Below are 23,255 nucleotides of genomic sequence, written 5' to 3'. Positions count from 1 at the left end.
CTGCAGTCCATGGGGTCACAAAGAGTCCGACAGGACTGAGTGAGTGAACTGCCCACACTAGGGTCTTTCCCGCCGGCCTTGTCCCCCGAGCTCTGGACCCAGCTGTGCCCACCTGCCTCTCCAGCCCCTGGCCTGCCCCCTCTGGGCCCCTCTTGTGTGGCAGGTGCTTGGTCCTCCCACTCCGGCAGCCAGTGATGGTGGCCGCCATCTCTGCCGGGGGTGTGGGGTGGGAGCGGGTTCCCAGGGCTCAGGCTCTGCCCGCAGGCTCTGCACTAACCCTGAGCCTCACAGACACACACAACACACGCACACAGGCAGGTCCACATGATTACCGCCCCCACACACGCATCCAGGACTCAGGCTCTGCCCGCAAGCTCTGCACCAGACCCGAGCCACACACACACACACACACACAGCCTGTGCCCTCAGCCTCTGCACTAACCCTGAGCCTCACACACACACACACGCACACAGGCAGGTCCACATGATTACCGCCCCCACACACGCACCCAGGACTCAGGCTCTGCCCGCAGGCTCTGCACCAGACCCAAGCCACACACACACACACGTATCCGGTGCTCAGCCTGGGCCCTCAGCCTCTGCACTAACCCTGAGCCTCACATACACACACAGATGCATCCAAATGACCGTCACTCATATACACACCCACCCCCCCACACACACACACAGCCTGTGCCCTCAGCCTCTGCACTAACCCTGAGCCTCACACACACACACACATGCATCCACATGACTCTCACTCATACACACACCCACCCCCCACACACACACACAGCCTGTGCCCTCAGCCTCTGCACTAACCCTGAGCCTCACGCGCGCACACACACACACATGCATCCACATGACCCTCACTCATACACACACACACACACACGAGGCACATCCATGTTAATTTTAGTGCCAGAATACTATGCCTGCAGGAGAGGCGGCCCCTCAAGACCTCCTTGATACGATCTCACTTGTAAACAAAGTTTTCACCCAAAGTGTCTTGTAATATTTTTAATAGACTTGATCAGGCTGCTGCAGGGTCTGTGGTGGGCTCCGCCCAGACACTTGACAGCACACGGGCAGTGCTTTAAGGCACGTGGTCATGATGAGGGTCACACAGCTTGACAGGGTTACATTCACAAAACCAGCATCCACAGTTTTCACCACTCATAATGTAAAATACATTCCCATTCCAGTTTCAATGAAATTCCTCCATTAAGTCTCTAGCAACAGAAATCAATAGTTCATTGAGCACTGCACTAAAATTATTTCCAAGAAAATGTAGAAGTGAGAGAATGACTCCTAAATTTGTGTGCTTTATATCACAAAGTCGGCCAATGTTCAGTATTAAATAAATAAGAATCTTCCTAATAAAAAAATTTTACAACAGTTTTTCTAAGGAAATACATTCATAAGACTGTTTACATTCTGTTTTACAATGACAAGAACAGCTCAGATTCCCATTTATGAAACGTGTCTACAATACTATGGCTTATAACGCTGTGTCACAGACCAAACAGTCTCTTGGGCTGGATGTCTCGCTGGAACCTCGGACACCGCTCAGCCTGTGCAGGTTGACAACAAGCAATGCCTGCTCTCCGCGGCACAGCTGGCCCAGGGGAGGTCGGCCACGCAGAAGTTCAGTGTCTACAGTGTCAAGTGGGTGTCTCAGCCTCTGGCCCTGCAGTGAGGAATCAGATCTGGGTCCAGCGGTCCAGGAGAGTTGTTAAGGCAGCTGGAGATGGTGGACAGCTGGGCTGTGGCGCCTGGGCCAGCCCGCCTGCCCGGGACGAACCACCCCTGCAGAGTGGATGGAGAATGTGCCTTCCACCAGGCTTGTGGGACAGACAAAGGCTGGCTCTTGTGCTCAGAGAATGGGTCAAAGCGGCTGTGAATGTGAGAACAAGCATTGCAAACCACGTCACTCCTGTCCTGGTGACAGCTGAGCAAGCAACTCGGGTGGTGAGCAGGCCTGCACATCAGCCTACGGACCATCCCTGGGTGACGTGGGCCACAGCCACCCTCCCTGCTGCTGCCCGCTTCTCTCAGCAGCTCAGTGTAGACTTTCCACCAGGGCCACTGGGGACCTGCGAATTGCCATAGTCGGGGGGCACGGGGGGGCTGCAAGGACACACAGAGGATGTGGTCACAGCACAGCGGACAATTCCCTGAGCAGGGCTGAGCTGCTGCACAGAAGCTTCCGGGAGCCCCTGACCCTCTGCTCCTTGACTGCCTTGCAAACCCTCCTGAGGAGCGGGTGAGGACCGAGGCCTCTGTCCAAGGCCACGTTCCTGAGCCCCTGAGGGTGGGGTGGGCGTGGGGGGGGGGCCAATCCCCCTCATCCCCTCTCTGTGGTGAGCAGGGCCAGCTGTGACTCTGAAGAGGACTGCTTGCTGGCAGGCCCACACGTCTGCTGGGACTGTGTGGGCCTGTCCACTGGGTCACTGCAACCCCTAACCCAGCCTGGGCCATCGTCCAGCATCAGGTGAGGCCGCTCAGGCCACAGACCAGGGGCTTGGGGAAGTTTAGAGCCTGGTGCCCAGAGGCCCCCATTCTGAGGCTGGGTCTGTGCAGGGTGCGCAAGCATCAGGCTCTGGGAATCTCAACACGAAAAGGACAAGCAAACAAAAGATGCTTCTGCAGCCGTGCCTATGGTCCCTAAGGTGACAGGTGGTTCAAAGACCTGGTGAGTGGTCACATCCCACCCTGGGGTAAGGGCTCCCCCCACCCTGGGGCTGACAGTCCAGGGGGCGCTTTGGGAGAGGCCAGCCTGGGTGGGTATCACGGTGGGCAAGTCTCATCTGGTTTTGGTCGTTTCCCCAGCAGAGCTGATGAGAATGGACACAGGTGGCAGGGTCTGAAGCACAAACTGTCCCTGAGTCAGGGGTGGCAACAGCAATTCAAAAATGCCGGCTCAGCTCAAGTCCAGGACAGGTGGACAGAGGGCCTGCAAGGGAGCCTCCCAGACTGGGGAAGGCTCATGCCCACCTCCCACCCGCAGCAGGCCTCTCCACAGGAACCCCAGAGAATGCCTCGGCTCAGATCTTGCAGCTCATTTGGTCCCAAGTTCAGCTCCTGTACATCCCAGCGCCTAACCGGATCGGTGAGTGTCCAGGGCTACTCCAGGTCACCAGAAGACCCCTTGGGAGGGAGGCCACGGAGGGCACAACCCTAAGAAACTGCGGCCAGGCGAGCAGACCCCCAGATGGGCCGCTGTGGCGGGAGTGGAGACCATGCGTGGGGGCGGGCAGTGACGGTGGCTCAGCTGGGAGGGGCAGGTGGGAACCCCTAAGAGGCGAGGTCGTGAGGGTCGAGGTCATCCCCTGGGGCGAGGTAATGGGTGCAGATCCTAGGAGGGTGGCCGTGATAGGGGCAGAGACCCGTGGGGGCGGCCGTGGCGGAGTGGAGCCCCCCGGGGTGTGCGGCCGTGGCGGAGTGGAGCCCCCCGGGGTGTGCGGCCGGCGGAGTGGAGACCCCTAGGGTGCGTGGCCGTGGCGGAGTGGAGACCCCCCGAGGGCGGCCGTGGGGGTCACCCCCGGGGGCGACGTCAAGTCTGCAGACCTCGGGGGGCTGCAGTCACAGCGGAGTCTCCTCCTGCTCCAGCGCGTGCGGTGGCGCGTGGCACGACGGCGGCAGCGACGCCAGCTTGAGCAGCGCGGGGCGGCGGCGCGCGCGGGGCCGCTGGAACGAGCGCCGGCTGTGTACGCGGCGCGCCGCCGCCGACCGCGCGTGCGCGCCCAGCAGTCCGCGGCGCTCCGGCCCCGCCCCCTGCGCGGGCCCCGCCGCGGGCTCGGGCTCGGGCTCGGGCGGTGCCGCGGGCGCGGGGCTTCGCGGGGTGGGCGGGGCCTGCGCGGGGCCGGGCGGGGCCGGGCTCGGGGCGCGCGCGCGCGGGGGCTTCTCGACGGCGGGCGGGGACGAGCGTCCGGTCAGTGGCGCGTCGGAGCCGGTGTCACCTGCGGGAGGAGCCGGCGTGAGCGCGGGGCGGCACGACGCCCCCCCGCCTGGGCAGGAAGCGGGGGTCACGCCCCAGGCCCAAGGCGGGTGCGAGGCCCGGAGGCGAAGCTGCGGGAAGACGGGCGCGCCTGCCTGAGGCGGCGAGCCGGGCCTCGGGGACCCCTCCCTGCCCCGCCCGCTGCACTGCCCTCCGAGTGAGGGTGTCTGCCGAGCCGCTTCCTCCGGGCTTCCCGGGGTCGCGGGCCTTGAGGGAGAAAAGTTCGTGCCCTTCGGTGCCAGGGCCCCCGAGTCGGCTCTCTCCTAACCGACAGCCCGGAACAGGCGACCCTCACACAGCGGGACCCCCACTCAGCGGGACCCTCACACCCTCACTCAGCGGGACCCTCACTCAGCGGGACCCTCACACAGCGGGGACCCTCACTCAGCGGGACCCTCACTCAGCGGGACCCTCACACAGCGGGGACCCTCACTCAGCGGGACCCTCACACCCTCACACAGCGGGGACCCTCACACAGCGGGGACCCTCACTCAGCGGGACCCTCACACAGTGGGACCCTCACTCAGCGGGGACCCTCACTCAGCGGGGACCCTCACTCAGCGGGACCCTCACACAGCGGGGACCCTCACACCCTCACACAGCGGGGACCCTCACACAGCGGGGACCCTCACTCAGCGGGACCCTCACACCCTCACTCAGCGGGACCCTCACTCAGCGGGGACCCTCACACAGCGGGGACCCTCACTCAGCGGGACCCTCACACAGCGGGGACCCTCACTCAGCGGGACCCCCACTCAGCGGGACCCTCACACCCTCACTCAGCGGGACCCTCACTCAGCGGGACCCTCACTCAGCGGGGACCCTCACTCAGCGGGGACCCTCACACAGCGGGGACCCTCACTCAGCGGGACCCTCACACAGCGGGGACCCTCACTCAGCGGGACCCTCACTCAGCGGGGACCCTCACACAGCGGGGACCCTCACTCAGCGGGGACCCTCACACAGCGGGGACCCTCACACCCTCACTCAGCGGGACCCCCACTCAGCGGGACCCTCACACCCTCACTCAGCGGGGACCCTCACACAGCGGGGACCCTCACTCAGCGGGACCCTCACACAGCGGGGACCCTCACTCAGCGGGACCCTCACACAGCGGGGACCCTCACACCCTCACTCAGCGGGACCCCCACTCAGCGGGACCCTCACACCCTCACTCAGCGGGGACCCTCACACAGCGGGACCCTCACTCAGCGGGACCCTCACTCAGCGGGGACCCTCACTCAGCGGGGACCCTCACACAGCGGGGACCCTCACACAGCGGGGACCCTCACACCCTCACTCAGCGGGACCCTCACTCAGCGGGGACCCTCACTCAGCGGGGACCCTCACTCAGCGGGACCCTCACACAGCGGGGACCCTCACACCCTCACTCAGCGGGACCCCCACTCAGCGGGGACCCTCACTCAGCGGGGACCCTCACACAGCGGGGACCCTCACACCCTCACTCAGCGGGACCCCCACTCAGCGGGACCCTCACACCCTCACTCAGCGGGGACCCTCACTCAGCGGGGACCCTCACTCAGCGGGACCCCCACACCCTCACTCAGCGGGACCCTCACTCAGCGGGACCCTCACTCAGCGGGACCCTCACACAGCGGGGACCCTCACTCAGCGGGACCCTCACTCAGCGGGACCCTCACTCAGCGGGACCCCCACACCCTCACTCAGCGGGACCCTCACTCAGCGGGACCCTCACTCAGCGGGACCCTCACACAGCGGGGACCCTCACTCAGCGGGACCCTCACACAGCGGGGACCCTCACTCAGCGGGACCCTCACACAGCGGGGACCCTCACACCCTCACTCAGCGGGACCCCCACTCAGCGGGACCCTCACACCCTCACTCAGCGGGACCCTCACTCAGCGGGACCCTCACTCAGCGGGGACCCTCACACAGCGGGACCCTCACTCAGCGGGACCCTCACTCAGCGGGACCCTCACTCAGCGGGACCCTCACACAGCGGGGACCCTCACACCCTCACTCAGCGGGACCCTCACTCAGCGGGACCCTCACACCCTCACTCAGCGGGACCCTCACTCAGCGGGACCCTCACTCAGCGGGGACCCTCACACAGCGGGACCCTCACTCAGCGGGACCCTCACTCAGCGGGACCCTCACTCAGCGGGACCCTCACACAGCGGGGACCCTCACACCCTCACTCAGCGGGACCCTCACTCAGCGGGGACCCTCACACCCTCACTCAGCGGGACCCTCACTCAGCGGGACCCTCACACCCTCACTCAGCGGGGACCCCCACTCAGCGGGACCCTCACTCAGCGGGACCCTCACTCAGCGGGGACCCTCACACAGCGGGACCCTCACTCAGCGGGACCCTCACTCAGCGGGACCCTCACACCCTCACTCAGCGGGACCCTCACACAGCGGGACCCTCACTCAGCGGGACCCTCACTCAGCGGGACCCTCACACCCTCACTCAGCGGGACCCTCACACCCTCACACAGCGGGGACCCTCACTCAGCGGGGACCCTCACACAGCGGGACCCTCACACAGCGGGGACCCTCACACCCTCACTCAGCGGGGACGCCCCGGCCCCGCTCGCGGGAGAAGCGGGAAATCAGATGCGCCTGAAGAAAGAAGCGCGGCTGGAAGAGAGGCTGAGGCTGGTGAGAGCAGCGGGAGGCGGCGGTGGAGAGAGAGCGACGCGCGGGGCTGAGGCGGCGCTGAGAGGAGCGGGGCCAGAGCGGGGGCCGGCGGGCCAGTTACATGTGTGTGGACTCGGGCGGGGCGGCGTGCGGCTGCTCCTCGGGGCCGTCGGCCAGCAGGAACGAGTCCACGGACTTGCCGCTGAGGCGGAAGGGCGCCAGGCGGTGGAAGTGGCCGGGGGAGTGGGGGATCTGCAGGCGGGCCCTCTGCGAGGGCACCACCGCCTCCCCGGGACACAGCCAGGGCGGCAGCCCAGAGAGGGTGCCGGGGCTCTCCTCCGGGGAGAACGCGGGGTTGTCAGTTCCTAGGAGAGAGGGCGGCGGTCGTCAGCTCCCCTCGCTCGCCGGAAGGGCAGAGAGGGAGGCAGCGGCCCTGGGTCAGACAGCAGCTCGTCCTCGGCCGGGGTCACCTGGAAGGTCTCGGGCCTCGGGGGTTCAGGCCCTGCGCCGGCTCTCGCCCTCCTCTCTCAGAGCGGAGGCCTCTGCCCGTGCCCGCGCTCGCGCGGCCGCGTGAACCGCGCTCCGCCGCCTGGGCCTCCCGCCAGGGATCGCCTGCGGGTAGCGGAGGGCCGCGCCCCCTCACCTGAGGGGGAGTCTGTCGCTGTGTCCTGCCCGATGTTTGCCAGGAACTCGATCCCGCCACTCATCTCATCCTCATAGTTGGGGGCTTCCTCAGTGTCTGAGAGTTCCAAATCTGGTGACAGGGAAGGGACAGCGTAAGGGGCCAGGCTGGAAGCGCAGATGACCTCGTCTGAGCCCTTGACCAACTGCCCCGGACCCGCTCGCCGCCGCCCCCAACCCCCGCCGCGCCCAGGGTCCTCATGTCTGCCGCCCCCACTTAGCGGCCTCTGGGCAGCTCAGTGGACCGTGGTGCCCACCTGGCCACACCAGGATAGGGCTGGGCAGAGAGGACCACACTCGGTCTTCTCCTCGAGGAGGCGGGGAGGCAACTGGAGAAGGGGCGGGCCACAGAGGAAGGGGATGGGAAGCCCAGGTCGCAGCCCTGCCCCCAGAGTGGCTGCAGCCTGTGAGGAGGGCCCTGGTGCCCAGGGCGCGGGCTTCCTGGAAGTACAGCCATCTGCACCCGGCTGCCCTCAGGTGCCCCTCAGCTCCTGCTGACCAGCATCCAGCCATAGCCCAGCCTACCTTTCTCCTTGATGGTGAAGTCCTGCAGGGAGCTCACCATCGGCAGTTTCCCGTTGGGAATGCTGCTGTTTCTCTGAGGAGCAGAAGGAAACCGCTCACAGCTCTGGGTCCTGCCTGATCCGCTTGTCCACCCCAGGGAGGCCTCTGCCCTGCCACCAGGGTGCCCCTCGGTGGTGCCTGCCCAAGTGTGCCCTCTCACCCGCTTCTGGGTGCGCTCCCTCTTGAGCAGCTTAGCGGCCTTCTTGTGGGGGTTGATCCCCAGCTTGGCCGACTTGAAGGACTCCAGGCGCTTCCGCATGGTCCTGTGGAAGATCTCGGTGTCCTGCTTCTCGTCCTCATCCGCGGTCAGCCCGTGTCGGCTGTAGAGATGTTTGTACTGTGGCGGGGAGGCGGGGAGGGGGGGGGGGATGGGAGGGGTGGTTAGGGTTAGCTGGTCGTGTCCGCAGGGCCTGGGCTGCCGCCCCCCAGGAGCGACCTGCACTAAGTAGGGACATGCTTTGCCCTGGGGCAGGACGGGCAGGGCGCTGGCTCTGGAGGGCACACCCACCTCCTGCCGGGGCTTGTACAGGTACTGCTGCAGCGTGTGGTGGGTGATCATGTCCTCCGCATCCCGGATGCTCTGCCGCCGCTGCTCCAGGGACTGCATGTCCAGGCGCACGGCGCTCACGTTCTCCCTCCTGCGAGGGCCTTGGTGAGCAAGTGGGCACGACCACCTGCCCTCCCGCCTGCACCCCTGGGGCCTGGGGTCATCCCGGTGAGACCTTCTCTGCCTCCGGTTTAAGACTGACCCCGCAGTGCACCTGCCCCTCCAAAGCGCCAGCAGTGATACCCAGAACCGCCCTGCACCGACAGGGCAGAGGCTGGAGGCCTGGAATCTGCGACCAGCACCCCTGTCTTTGGTGGTGGGGAGGGGGCGCTCCTTAAGCGGGCTGCTGGGCCCTGGCTCACTGCCGCACTCCAGCCAGCCGACTGACACGACAGGTGACAGACGCCACCAGCTCTGCCTGTTTCCCATGTGGGCAGCCCCAAGCGGCCCGCTGGTCATGCCTGTGGCTTGGTCGGGGAGCCTGGAGAGAGCCTGGCCCAGAGCAGCTCTGGGGACCTACAGGAGGTAGGAGACAGAGGCCTCCACAGTGGAGGGGCGTGGGGTGCTGAAGTCCACGTTGACCATGTTGTCCGTGCTGGGAGAACGGATGAAAGCCAGGGACCCACGGCGCTCTCCCTGCGAGAGGAGGTGGCCTTGTCAGTCACTGGCCTGGCCCCAGGGAGCCCCACCCTGGGGTGCTGTGCACTGACCCCGAGGCACCTGGGAAAGCCAAGACCCCGGAAACCACGGTGGAGGCCCCGCTGGAGCTGGGAGGCTCACGGAGGCTTGTGCAAAGGACTTGGTGCCTCGGGGAGCGTGGGGAATCCCCACGGGATGGGGGAAGAGGCCCTGTCCCCACAGGGGCTCCAAACCAGCTGCCCTAGTTTTCCCCAGAAGAGAAACCGCAGCCTCCAGAGTCAGGCGAAAACCAGGCAGAGCAGAGTCCACAGGCATGGAGGTCACACTGCTGAGCGAGGTGCCCTAGGAGAGCAACTGGCCCTCCAGGGAGAGGGTGGAGCTGGGGAGGGCAGCCAGCTGAGGGCCAACCTGCTATGGCAAAGCTGGTGCTGTGGGCGTTGTTCACGGGCACAACCACGGTGCAGAGGAGCCCACAGGCCTGCATCATAGGCACAAAGGTGGCAGGCGGCAGGGGGGAAGGGAGGCTGGTGCCCTGCTGGGAGCCTGTCACCAGTGGGAACTGGGGGCCATAGAGGGTTCCCAGGAGAGGGTGCAGCCAGCAGAGGTCACCACCCACCTTCCCAGCCCCAGGGAGGGAGCGAGGCCTCAAAGGCTCACGGTCAGAGGGGCTGGGATTCCTGCTCTGAACTTCCTCAGCTGGTCGGAGGTGCAGAAGACAGGCCTTGCGCCCATGGCCTCGCCCCGGCTGGAGCCTGGAGCTTGTGCTCACTGGGGTCTGTGACCTCAGACCCAGCACCGCAGAGCGGGAGCTGTGGTGAACCCCACTTTCAGGCTGCCTGAGGGCCCTTGAGCTCGGGTGAACTGCGGCTGGGGCATCAAGAAGACTGTGTGTCGCTCACCAGCTGCCCCACCCCTGCCCGGGCCTCAGGGTGCAGACCCCAGCACTGTCCACACACAGGTCTGTCTCACCTCTTCCCGCCCTCCCCCCACACTCCTACAAAAGAGCAGATGAGACGGCCAGTACCTCGGCCACATAGCTGATGGCATCCTTCAAGTTGAGCTCGTGGAAAACGTTCAGAATCCGATCTCGAGACTTCTGAGCTGACCTTCTCATGAGGATTTTGCTGAGGAATTTCCTATCAAAATTCGACCACCTGCGAGGACGGGTGGGTCAAACCAATAGTGGTCAGCACTTGGTGGGGTCTGGGTGAAGCCCTGGGATGGAACCCTGGCAACATCTAGACCCACGATGGACACAGTGTTGTAGCTGCTGGGTGGGATACTCAGTTTCTGTTTACTGTGACAGCCACACAGGCAAGCTTTGAAGTGAAAGAGATGACTCTCCACGTGCCGCTGAATGCTGCCTCATGGCCCTGTGGCCGCTCTACCTTCCTGTCCGATGGCAGGGTCATGATGTGTGCGTGAAAATGGGATTAACCTTCTCCTGTGATGCAGTCATGCAGATTTCCTCTGACTGCATAACCCTGTAGGAAGATGGGAGGACGGGGCGGGGCGAGGGGGCGGGTGGAGATCTAAAGCGGGGAAGGGGGTCACAGGAGGAAAAGTAGGATTCTAGGAGGAGAAGGGGCTTAAGGGGCTCCAGGGGCAGGAAGGCGGAAGGGGGGGTCCCAGGAGGAGAAGCAGAGGTATTTAGGAGAAGGGGCTTGGGGGGACCCCAGGGACAGGAGGGGAGAAGCGGGGACCTGAACAAGGTGGTGAGTGGCCCTGGGTCCTCCGAGGGCAGTGTTCTGAGGTCACTGGGGCTCAGTGGGGTTAGGGTCATGGTGATGCCAGAGATCCGCTCTATACCCTGTGGACCCTACAGGCGCTGATTAAAGAAGGGGACTAACAACTGAGATGAACGTGCCTCTGAATTCTCTTGTTTCAGTTTGTCAGGGGCCACTGCAGCGACTCACTTATCTCTCAGATAATTGTGTCCGATTTGCCCTGATATGTCCTCGATGGCCGAGAGGATGTGGTCGAAAGCCTTTGGAAGGAGAGGCAAGTGGGTCAGCGTCACCTGGACAGCCCCTTCCTCCTCCTCCCTCCTACCTCAGCCCTTCCACCTACCCGGCCGTGCAGCTTCTCGTTGAGCTTGGGGTCTCGCTGTTCACTCCTCTTCACCTTCAGCCATTGCACCAGGGGCTTGATGGTCAGACCCTGGAAGATAGACACCCTGACACTGAGGCTGGGCCAGGCCTCACCCCAGACCCATACCCCACTGTGGCCCACTGATCCCGAGCCCACACACCCCAACGGGGCGGAAGGGGCCACCCCTTGGCCAGGACCCAGGTGATCTGTGCCCATCTCCTGGCAGAGGAGGCCCTGCCACCTGCGGGTCACTGGACATCCTTGGACGCCCCTGGCCAGCTCCTTAGAGTAGCCAAGAGCCAGGCAAAGCGGGGCCTTTTCCTTCCTGGTCAATGAAACATTAACTGGGGCTTTGTTAACCAGCAACAGCCAAGGAAGGAGGTTTCTAGGCCAAATCGCGCTGCACCCTGTGGGGCCACATGAAAACCTACAAAACTGCACCTAGTTACTAAAATTATCAACCCAGTTAGGCCTGGCACCTGGGAGGATGAGGCCCCTCCACCACCCGTACCTGGAAGATGACGGTGAAGAAGATGACGATGATGGTGGTGCTGACAAACAGGTTCTTCTCTTTGACCTTGTTCTCGTCCAGGAGGACCACCAAGGCGTAAGCCACAGCTCCTCGAAGGCCGCCGTAGGACATGACCACCTGGTCTATGATCTCCAGCTGCACCATCCGGTACCGATTCAGAATCCAGGTCTGCAGGACGACCCCTGTGGGATGCGCATGCACTCAGCACTTGGGGGAGATGCAGCCCCTCTGTCCCTACCAGCACCCCCTGCAGCCGCAGTGGGGGAGGAGTCACACTGGGAAGCTGCCTCCTCCCACAAGCCAGCAAGCAAGCAAGAGGCACCACTGTAGCCCCGCCTGCAGGTCCCTCAACCTCTTTGGAGCTCTCTGGGCCCCTGCCTGCCTCTGCACCCCCAAGCTGTGCTCCAGCCGCTCTGGAAATTCCTAGGTCTCAGTATGACCACATATGTGACTGCCCAGCAGCTCCAGGACAAGAGGCCACCCAATCACAGGGCCTCTGTTTTCCTGAGCCCTCAGTCCAGCGACTGCAGGCAGAGCAGGTGGGGGTCACCCGACTGCCTTCTCCCCTCCCCGGCCCTGGGTTAGCACTGCACACCAGGGACCAGTGACCAGGGCTGAGTGGGGCCGCAGCGGCTCCTGCTTCTCACGTGCCGTGGTGACTGAGATGTCACCCAAGTGACCACATCCAGAGTAAGTCAGTGGGAAGCCACATGGGTTCCCCTGGCTTCTGGAACCTTCCACTTGTACCTCAAGGTGGTCTTATTTCAGTGATGAGGCTATAAGACTGAGAAGGCCTGTCCCTTCACTGAGGGTGACTAATGTCCTGGCCAGCCTTAGGTTCCCCAAGGTCTCTTGAGTCTGTCATTCACTGTGCTGCGGGGCTGGGGGCTGGGAGCCAATGTGTGTTGCTGGCTCTGCAGACTCCCCATGGCCAATCCCTGCTGTTGGCTGACTATGTCCCCTCACCCCTCTGTCTCCCTCAATCATCCTCTCAGCCCCCCTCATCGCTATCACCCTCCATCGTCCCATCATCCCGATCACCCTCCATCATCCCCCATCCATCACCCTCCATCACCCTCCATCCTCCCATCACCCTCCATCATCCCCATCATCCTCCATCACCCCCCATCATCCTCCCATCACCCCCCATCATCCTCCCATCACCCCCCATCATCCTCCCATCACCCCCATCATCCTCCCATCACCCCCCATCATCCTCCCATCACCCCCCATCATCCTCCCATCACCCTCCATCACCCTCCATCCTCCCATCACCCTCCATCACCCCCCATCATCCTCCATCACCCCCCATCATCCTCCCATCACCCTCTCATCCCCTCAGCCCATCATCCCCATCACCATCATCCCCTCATCGTCCTCACCACCCCCATCACCCTCCTTCACCCCCTCATCTGCCCATCATCCTCATAATCCCCCCATCATTCCCCATTGTCCTTCTGTCACCCCCCATACTCCGCACACCCTCACCTATGGCCCTGTACACAGAGATGAAAAGCAGCGTCAGGAGCACGAAGGCTGTGTTCCACTTCCAGATGAGAGGGTCCACAGCTGAGATGCCCAGGAACATAAAGATGATGGTCTCGGCCCCACTGGCCAGCATCTTCATGGTGTAACGCACTGTGGTGGCTGACTGCTCTGAGATGTTGGCCTTCACGTACTTCTGACAGCAGATGCCACAGAAGGTGATGCTGCACATGGGACAGCCCGCCATGAGCGTTCAAGCCAGGGCTCAGCTCCCACCAGACCCCGTGGGGCTCAAGCCCATCTCCCAGAAGGCAGCACTTCGGGGCCCCTGCATCCTGGGCAAGCATCCCCCGCTACTCATCAGCACTCCTCTTTGTGAGTACAGGGCTCCTCCTAGGGGCTTGGTGCCCTGGGCTGGCTACCTTGACACTGTCTGTGGGCCTCTGGGGGGAGGGGGGCTGCTCTGCGGGTCAGAGCCCTGGGAAAGGCTGCGTGGGGGCAGAGCAGGTGCTGCAGCCCCTGGAGAGCTCTATGAAGACGCCAACTCCTTAATTAAAAGACTAAATAGACCAAATTCTTCTCCCCCATAGCGAGTTCCCGCCCCGCCCAGGGAAGTGGCCAGGCCTCCCCAGGGCAGGTCCGCCGGGTATGCGGGGGCCGGTGGGTGGCCGACCAGTGAGGAGGGACTCACGCCAGGATGGCCGACAGGGACAGCATCTCAGACGTGAGGTAGGACAGGTAGGAGAGGACAAACACGAAGCCAGGCTCGATGATGCGCACGTGCTTGGTGAAGCGTGTCACCAGGGAGAGCAAGAAGGCGAACACGATGCCCACCAGCGTGCCCCCCAGGCTCACCACGAAGAAGGACACTGCAAGGACAAGGAGTGCCGCTGGCCTCTGAGGGGCCCTCTGTGGCCACGGCGTGGGCGAGCTGGCCTGACTGACTGACTGTTCCCCATTGAGGTCCCGGGTGACCCCAGAGGCACCAGCAGCTCAGCAAACAAGAGGCTGATTCTCTCAGCAGACAGAGGCTCTGGCTCCACAGGGAGAGGAGAGCACTGCACCAAGGGAGGCCCGGCTACCCCACTGCGGGGGCAGCACTGAGACCAGCAGCATTGGTGGGGGGTTGACAGCAAGGACCAGGCTCTGGGCTCCCAGGAATGCCATCTGTAACTGTCCCTGCCCAGAGGGATTCCCAAGACCCCAGATACAGGATCCACGTCCTCCCGTGGGTCTGTGGGGGCAATGATCCTCGCCACCCAGGGTGGCTGGGGCCTGGGAAACCAGATTAGTGTAACCTGCCGGGGAGGGCGGGGGCCTGTCACCAAGACTTTGAAATGGAAGCATGTTTCCCTGCACAGGCTGTGGGTTCCAGCCTGGCACAGATGCTGCCCCACGGGGTCCATGTTCCGGAGAAGACACTGGCCCTGGCTCCCCGCTGGAACACAACCGGCGAGCCACACACCTATTCCTTTCACGCAATCCACGCCGGTCACCTTGTCACCACCCAAAGTCACAAAAGATTCAAACACATTGTACAGGACCTGCGGGGACACAGACAGACAGGACCCTGTCAGCCTGCGGTCAGCACGGACTCCTCCCCGTCTCGGGCCCCAGGCCTGGTGAGACTTGGGCCAAGTGAGGAGACCATGGCAGCAATCTGAAGGGAAACTGAAAACCGCCAGGGCAAACTCATCTGGGGCAGTAGTGTGGGGTCTGGGGTGGGAGGACAGTCTGGGAGGAACAAGAACCCTCAGAGAAAACCTGGCCTTCCCCGCCCTCAGTGAAGCAGGGCGGCCACAAAGCCAGCCTGCTGTGATGATCTTTAGTTTGCTTCCCAAGACACAACCAGAGTTTCATTTGCTGTGACTTTGCCGTTATGCGGCCCCCGTCAGTGGGGACGCACCCCTGGCATCTTTGCCTGTTAACATTCAAACCTCATCCTGCTATGAAGTGAAGTCTGACTCTTTGCGACCCCATGGACTGTAGCCTACCAGGCTCCTCCCTCCATGGGATTCTCCAGGCAAGAGTACTGGAGTGGGTTGCCATTTCCTTCTCCACATCCTGCTATGATGTGGTGATAAATGCCTAACACCTTATCCAAGGCTGCAGGGCTGTGTGTGTGGGAGGTGCCCGCTGTGCTCTGAGCGAAGCTCCTGAAGGATGTGCTGGCTCCATGTCCAGGGGAGGGGCCTGGGGGCGACCCAGGTCGGGGGGCTGTGGGGCCCTTGGGAAGAAATGTTTCTGTGTCTCCAGGTCTGTGCTTTCCAGGGGGGAGAAGGCCCTCATGGGGCAGATCGCAAAGCTGTGTTTATGGAAGGAAATTTGGTGGTGTTGCTGCATGGGGACTGCGTCGGAGGGATGGCACAGCTGTGAAGGTTGGGGGAGCAGGGCACAGCGCCCTGCTTCTCCCGCTTCCTCCTTCGTAAGGAAGACGAGCCTCACAGGAGCCAGGGAGGAGCTTCCTGGCTTGGGCAGAAGTTCACGCGTTTACAGGACATGGAAGGGCAAAGAGAAGACTGGACGCCCACTACGTCTGCGAAACTGCAGGGCTGAGGAGACCCCAGGCAGGTGCTCAGCCACACTGCTGACCAGCCCTCTGTGCTGCCCCTGGGACCTCACTGCTCCAGAGCCCATGGCCGGTGTGGGGAGGATGGCCTCTGATATCCAAACGGGCCGCCCTTTTCTCTGGGCTACCCAGAGCCGACGTGGACCGCCAGCCCTCAGGCCATGGGCACACTGGGCCTGGCTGAGTTCCCCTCCTCAATCCCCACAACACCATGATCACCCACAACTCCACAGTCAAGGGCAGACACGAGGCCTGCAGCCAAAGCTGGGATGCCAGCAGTGAGACCCTGGAACAGGACCAGGAGGTGCATCCTGCTGGGCACTCACCACGGTGACAGCATCGTTGAGCAGGGACTCCCCGAAGACGATGATGAACAGCACCTCGTTGACGTGCACCTCCTCAAACACAGCCAGCACAGCCACCGGGTCCACGGCGGCAATCAGGCTGCCGAACAGGAGGAAGTCCAGTAGCCCGATGTTCAGGTCTCCTGGAAGACGAGTGGGCCGTCAGGGGGAGCCCTCCTCCCTGGAGGGCCAGTCCTCCCCGCGCCGGCCATGCCAGGAAGGTCCCAGGGACAGGACTGTGGCTGCTGGACTGTGTGTTCCGGGACCCTCCCCAACTTTGGCCTTGCCCACCCGCAGGGCCTCTTGATGGCCCGGGGTTTCTGGGTGCTGGGCTGCTGTGCCCAGATGCCCCCAGGATGTCTGCTGCCTGGCCCACCTGTGGCCACCCAGGCTGACCCTTCCTTGGCGGTGTCGCCCAGCCTTGGGGCAGACCTCAGAGCCACGAGCAGGCTGACAGCAGAGACCAATTCCTGTCTGCCGGCTGCAGGGCTGGGCTCTGGGTGTCCCCTGGGCACTGCCCTGCTCCATGACCTTGGCTGACACCCAGCCATGACCACTCCATCCCAAGGACGGAGCACAGGCCTCAGACGGCCATGGCCCCTCAGGGAGCCAAACCCCAGAACGTTCCCTTGGGCCTGGGGGCCAGAAGTGGCCTTAGGCTGTCCCAGCTACCTGAGGGCACCACCAGGGATGGCAGTCTAATGTCACCTGCGTGGGCCCTGTGGCCCGGGCATTGGGGAGAACTGGCCGGGTGTGTTTGGCACCACGCCAGCCTCGGGGGGCTTCCAGGGCTGGGCTTGGGGATGGTGCCAGATGGCTGTGGGGGCTTGAGGAAGCCTGCACTGTCCAGGGGTGAGGACAGGGTCCTAGGTGACTCCTGCAGATGGGGTGCCTTAGCCCTCAGTGTGTTTCTCAATGTGTCTTCTTTGTCACTGTGATTTCAAGGGAGGTCGTGAGCCCCACTGGGGGGGCTGGGGGTGCTTGCTCTTCTGTCAGAGGGCCTGTCCCTTGTCTGGTTCTGCTGGTGGAAGTGTTTGAGGCCGAAGCTGAGCTGAGACTGCTGCCCAGGGAGGTGCTAGCAGCCCCACCTCCCTCGTCGCCCCCAACACCGGGAGCTCAGCCTGTGGAGCACAGAGGCATGGGGAAACCAGGCTGAGTTCAAGGCCATGCCATCCGGCACGTATGCACGGCCTCGGTGAGCAGGGCCCCACCTGCTCGCTTCCCGGGTGGATAATGACCGACTCCCAGGTGGGTGGGGTGCACCTCAGAGGTACGCCAGGGCTGAGGTTAGTAACCAACTGGCAGGAAACACGGGCAGGGGAAGAGCCTCAGACACAGATCCCACGTGATGGAGGAGAGGCTTGCCCGCCTTCTCCCTGCCGGATTGAGTAGAAACGACACCCAACCTTCTGCGCAGGGGCAGGTTTATTTGGGCTCCACGGGTATGGGGCTCAGGTGTTGCCCTGTGCCAGAGGCCGCCGCCTCCTTCCCTGGGGTCTGAGGTTGGACCCGACCTCCCTGCCAAGGGGGAGGGACAGCAGCTGGCTCGTTCCCAACACCCCACCCACCGGCCAACCTGGTCGGACCAGACTTCATTCCCAAGCAGGACACATGCCTCAGCCTGAGGATGGGCGTGGACTGGCTGTTGATGAATTAAAACCCAGGAGGGTTAAGTGGCCACTGGTGACATCTCTGGATGACCCCTACACTCACTCTCCTTTTAAGCCTGTGTTTTTGGCTTGTGCTTTCTTAGATGCAGCTTCTGGGAGCCTACCCTAGGAACCCCGGGACCCTCCAGGAGGCCCCCAGCCCCGCCAGGTGGTGGTGCCCACTCACCCATCAGGCCACTGAGGAAGACGCCGTAGAGCGACAGCCCGGTGGTGGCCGCATTCCACACAGTGCCGATGACCGCGTACAGCAGGATGGTGCCCAGGTTGCCAAAGAAGAGCCGGTTGGGCATGAAGTAGCCAGCGTCCAGCACGATAGGCGGCAACAGGTAGAAGAAGAACACCGTGGGTGTGAGTGAGAAGGAGGCGATGTGGTCGGCCGCCAGGACGATGCCGCCCAGCACCAGGCCCAGCACGATGAGCAGGGCACTCTCAGGGACCACACTGGTGACCTTGTGGGACAGGTGGAAGCCTGCGGGGGGAGTGGAAGTCAGAGGGCCAGCCTGGCTCCACAAAGAGAACTTGAGCTCAGGAAACAAGGCCCCCGACCTGGGGCTGTGGCCACCTCCCTCCCGCCCCTACTTGTGCAGCTGAGAGGCCCTACCAGTCCACCCGGCCCTGGGACACCCTCCTCAGAGGTCTCCTGCCTCCTGCTCAGAAAATGGCCCCCTTCTGCAGGGAGTCCCCATGGTAGAGTCAGGCTGGAGGGGCTGCATGGCTGCTTTGACAGAGGCCAGGTAAGCAGAGCCCCCACGCCCCAGGCCCCACGGACCCCCTCTGACCTCACCCCTCATGCTGTATCTGGTGCCCTGGACCCCCACCCTGCCTGAAGCCCCACTGTATCTACATGGGAGTGCCCCCATGCAGGACGTCCCCCCTGCCCTCCAGGAAAACAGCCTATAAGGCCAGGCTTCCCAGGGCGCCCCAGCCGCAATCACTCCCGCCACAACAGTCGTGTGCTGGAGGACAGCAGGACCCCAAAGGTCTGTCCACCAACAGTCAGACCCCTAGGCCCCCTCACCCCTAGCCCTGCCAGGACCTCAAGGGAGGTCCCACTATTGGGGCCACTTCTCCTTTGTTTTAAGACTCCAAGGAAAAAGTGGTAAGAATCCTGTGTTAAGTCTGATTTCAAAATAATTGGAATATTGACAGAAGAGATGGGTGTTTGAGATAGTTCTCTTTTTCACTCATGCTCAGATCATAAACTCCTTCAAAATTCGACTTTAATTGAAAAAAGAAGGGAAAACCACTAGACTATTCAGGTATGACCTAAATCAAATACCTTACAGTTATATAGTGGAAGCGAGAAGTAGATTCAAGTGATTGGATCTGATAGACAGAGTGCATGAAGAACTATGGATGGAGGTTTGTAACATTATACAAGAGACAGTGATCAAAACCATCCCCAAGAAAAAGAAATGCAAAAGGGCAAAATGGTTATGTGAGGAGGTCTTACAACTATCTCAGAAAAGAAGTGAAAGGCAAGGAGGATAGGAAAGATGTACCCATCTGAGTGCAGAGTTCCCGAGAAGAGCAAGGAGAGATAAGAAAGCCTTCCTCAGTGATCAATGCAAAGAAATAGAGGAAAACAATAGAATGGGAAAGACTAGAGATCTTGTCAAGAAAATTAGAGATACCAAGGGAACATTTCAGGCAAAGATGGGCACAATAAAGGATAGAAATTGTATGGACCAAACAGATGTAAAAGATATTAAGAAGAGGTGGCAAAAATACACATAACAACTGTACAAAAAAGATCTTAATGACCTAGATAACCACAATGGTGTGATCACTCACCTAGAGCCAGACATCCTGGAATGTGAAGTCAAGTGGGCCTTAAGAAGCATCACTATAAACAAAGCTCGTGGAGGTAATGGAATTCCAGTTGAGCTATTTCAAATCCTAAAAGATGATGCTGTGAAAGAGCTGCACTCAATATGCCAGCAAATTTGGAAAACTCAGCAGTGGCCACAGCACTGGAAAGTCAATTTTCATTCCAATCCCAAAGAAAGGCAATGCCAAAGAATGCTCAAACTACCACACAATTGCACTCATCTCACACGCTAGTAAAGTAATGCTCAAAATTCTCCAAGCTAGGCTTCAACAGCATATGAACAGAAAACTTCCAGATGTACAAGCTGGATTTAGAAAAGGCAGAGGAACCAGAGATCAAATTGTCAACATCCATCATAGAAAAAGCAAGAGAATTCCAGAAACCATCTACTTCTGCTTCATTGATTATACCAGAGGCTTTGATTGTGTGGATCACAACAAACTGTTGTGGATCCCAACAAACAAAAATTCTTAAAGAGATGGGAATACCAGACCACCTTACCTACCTCTTGCAAAACCTGTATATACATCAAGAAGCAACAGTTAGAACCTGCCACATGGAACAACAGACTGATTCAAAATTGAGAAAGGAGTACATGGAGGCTGCATATTGTCACCCTGCTTATTTAAAGTATATGCATTTTACATCATTCAAAATGCTAGGCTGGATGAATCACAAGCTGGAATCAAGATTGCCAGGAGAAATCAATCACCTCAGAAATGCAGATGACACCACCCTCATGGAAGAAAGCGAAGAATAACTAGAGAGCCTCTTGATGAGGGTGAAAGAGGAGAGTGAAAAAGCTGGCTTAAAACTCAACATTCAAAAAACTAAATCATGGCATCTGGTCCCATCACTTCATGGCAAACAGATGGGGAAACAGTGGAAACAGGGACAGACTTTATTTTCTTGGGCTCCAAAATTACTGAAGTTGGTGACTGCAACCATGAAATTAAAGAATGCTTGCTCCTTGGAAGGAAAGCTATGACAAACCTAGGGAGTGTGTGAAAAGGCAGAGATCACTTTGCCTACAATGGTCCATCTAGTCAAAGCTGTGGTTTTTCCTGAGGTCATGTATGGATGTGAGAGTTGGACCATAAAGAAGGCTGAGTGCCAAAGAACTAATGCTTTTGAACTTTGGTGTTGGAGAAGACTCTTGAGAGTCCCTTGGACAGCAAGGAGATTAAACTAGTCAATCCTAAAGGAAATCAAGCCTGGATATTCATTGGAAGGACTGATGCTGAAGCTAAAACTCCAATACTTTGGCCACCTTATGAGAAGAGCTGACTCATTGGAAAAGACCCTGATGCTGGGAAAGATTGAAGGCAGGAGGAGAAGGGAACGACAGAGGCGGAGATGGTTGCTTGGCATCACTGACCAGTGGACATGAGCTTGAGTAAACTCCAGGAGGTGGTAATGGACAGGGAAGCCTGGTGTGCTACAGTCCGTGAGGTGGCAAAGAGTTGGACATGACTGTGTGACTAGAAAACAAAGTTCTGTTTATTAAGAAGTCTTCTTTTGTACTCTAAGGATTGTCTCCTGAGGTGCGAGGACCCAGGAGCGGCGGGGTCAGGGAGGAGGCAGAGCACAGGGTGTGGCCCGTGAGGTCCGGCCAGTAAACTGAGCCTGGCCGGCGCGCCCTACCCCCCGGGACCTGGGTTCCGATCCCGGAGCCCCACACCCTGTCCTTGGCCTGACTCCTCACTGGCGACCTGGGATGTTTGGGGGCTAGATGCTGGCTCTCAGAAGGTCTATCTCTCTTCCCCAGGACAGTCCTTTCCGGGTCTGGTTGAGCAACAGTGGGGCAGGCGTGGGCCCTGCTCTGTAGCCCAGGGAGCGTCAGGTCTCAGCCAGTGGGGCAGAGTGGGCCCTGAGGCCCTGAGGACCCACTGGGTGCCCCCCAGGAGCCCTCAGGCCTCCTGGGCTCAGGCACCGCAGCAGCAGCGGGTCATCTGGATGTCAGGACGAGGTCCCACTTCTTCCTCTGATGGTTTTCACGGGAGTCCTGTGAGGGCAGCCACCCAGGAAGCCAGCTGTGGGGTCCCGCCTTCACGGACAATCTCAGAGGCCAGGAGGCTGGCGCCTCATTGTTTCCACGGGACACAGTTCCCAGCCCACAGGGGGGCTGCCAGCTGCACGGCCCAAGGTGCCCACGTGGGAGGCTGCCTGTGAGCTCGGGGTGGGGGCCCAGAGTGGGGGCCGTGCTTCCTGGAAATCCTCCAGCCCCGCCCTGCCCATCAGCAGGAGGCCTGAGCTTGGCCTCCCTGAGGTCTGCAGGCTCTTGACCCCCTGGAGGGCCCTCCGAGCCCAGCACAGGAGGGTCCCTGACGGGGAGACAGGCAGGAGCCCAGGAGCCCAGGAGCCCAGGCCTTGCCGCACCTGCTCCCTGCATGCACGTGCCCAGCTGGCTGCCCACCGTGGACGGAGGGATGTGTGTCTTCCTCCACGGCCTGCTCCCACGCCTCAGCCTGGCCCAGAGCCCTCCCTGCGGGCCCCGGGCCCCACCTGGAGGCCAGGCTCCGTGGGCCTGGACCCGGGAGTCTGCGCTGGTGCCTCGGAGTGATGCCGTCACGGGAAGGCCTGGGCTCTCGCCTGGCCTCCCAGGGGCTCACTGAATCCACAAATGGCAGTGTGTCCTCTCCTCTCCCTCCTGCTGCTTGGCGTCTGGGAGCTGAGTCAGAAAGTACACCCAGAGCCAGAACCACGGTGCGCCTGAGTTCCCTGCTTGCTGGGCTGCTGTGAGGCCACGCTTCTCCCAGGCTGCACATGGCCTCCGCTCCTGCGCCTCAAAGGCCCACGACGAGCCCCGAGTAAGCTGCGTGGAGGGCCGCCCTGCCAGCCCCAGCTGCTGTTCCCAGAAACCTGTGCCAGGCTCCTAGGGGCCACATCTGGTGACCACTGGTCGGGTTCCCCTCTGAAGAGGCCAGCACTGCAGGGTCGTCAGGTCCAGGGCCAGGTGTGGCCAGTGCCAGCCGACCCCGCACACCCCCTGCCGAGACAGCAGGCTGGTTTCAGCTCAGGCTCAGAGTCTGCTCTTCAGCCAAACATCTCCCCAGAGTAGATGTTCACGGCGGGTCTCAGGTCACAGCTGTGGGGCCAGCGAGGCAGGAAGGTGCCAAGGAGCCAGGTGGCCCTTAACGACGACAACAACAAAACTCTGCCCTTTGGGACTCAGAGTCCTAATCCTCTGCCACATTCCTATATGGTTACTAGAAAACCTTAATAATTTGGACAGAGCGTGGATAAGTCCCAGGCTGACCTCTGACCAGATGCTCCTGCTTGGAAGGAAGCCCTGAAAACCCACAGAAAAAGTGATCTGAACTTTTCACCTATTGAGAAAAAATACACACACACACACACACACAGACATGCACACACACACTACACACATACACTATACACATACATGTATACACACCACAGACACATACACACATATACACACGCACACACATACACATATACACACACACGCACATACATGCACACACATGTATACACACCACAGACACATACACACATATATACACGCACACACATACACACACACGACGTGGACAGACGGGCCTGCTATTCCCATTTCTGCGTCCGTCGGCACTGCATACGCGCCTCTGAGCAGGGCAGCGCCTGCTAAGCACTCATCCGTGTCCTGAACAGACACCTGCCTCACCTGCCCA

The 23,255-nt window shown here is 61.0% G+C and overlaps 1 protein-coding gene across 2 annotated transcripts in view; it reads right to left on the bottom strand.

Annotated features, from left to right (window-relative positions):
• Nucleotides 1–6,742: 6,742 nt before the first annotated feature.
• The window catches only part of SLC9A3 (solute carrier family 9 member A3), a 34,140-nt gene continuing 17,627 nt past the window's right edge, over nt 6,743–23,255 (bottom strand). The window contains exons 2-16 of one of the 2 annotated variants that reach the window (XM_068990681.1): nt 17,914–18,216; nt 16,060–16,220; nt 14,630–14,708; nt 13,856–14,033; nt 13,168–13,388; nt 11,659–11,861; nt 11,127–11,216; nt 10,973–11,043; nt 10,081–10,210; nt 8,938–9,053; nt 8,379–8,508; nt 8,031–8,207; nt 7,832–7,904; nt 7,269–7,379; nt 6,743–6,990 (exon numbers count right to left, since the gene is read on the bottom strand). In XM_068990681.1, the coding sequence (XP_068846782.1) occupies nt 6,743–6,990; nt 7,269–7,379; nt 7,832–7,904; nt 8,031–8,207; nt 8,379–8,508; nt 8,938–9,053; nt 10,081–10,210; nt 10,973–11,043; nt 11,127–11,216; nt 11,659–11,861; nt 13,168–13,388; nt 13,856–14,033; nt 14,630–14,708; nt 16,060–16,220; nt 17,914–18,216 (2,291 nt within the window). The remainder of the gene's footprint in view (nt 6,991–7,268; nt 7,380–7,831; nt 7,905–8,030; nt 8,208–8,378; nt 8,509–8,937; nt 9,054–10,080; nt 10,211–10,972; nt 11,044–11,126; nt 11,217–11,658; nt 11,862–13,167; nt 13,389–13,855; nt 14,034–14,629; nt 14,709–16,059; nt 16,221–17,913; nt 18,217–23,255) is intronic. The other variant, XM_068990682.1, reaches the window with a different exon arrangement.

Source organism: Capricornis sumatraensis, chromosome 18 (assembly GCF_032405125.1).
Source record: "Capricornis sumatraensis isolate serow.1 chromosome 18, serow.2, whole genome shotgun sequence".
In the NCBI taxonomy this organism is placed as follows: Eukaryota; Metazoa; Chordata; class Mammalia; order Artiodactyla; family Bovidae; genus Capricornis; species Capricornis sumatraensis.
The sequence above is the reverse complement of the archived record's forward strand: the minus strand, read 5'-3'. Positions and strand labels throughout refer to the sequence as shown.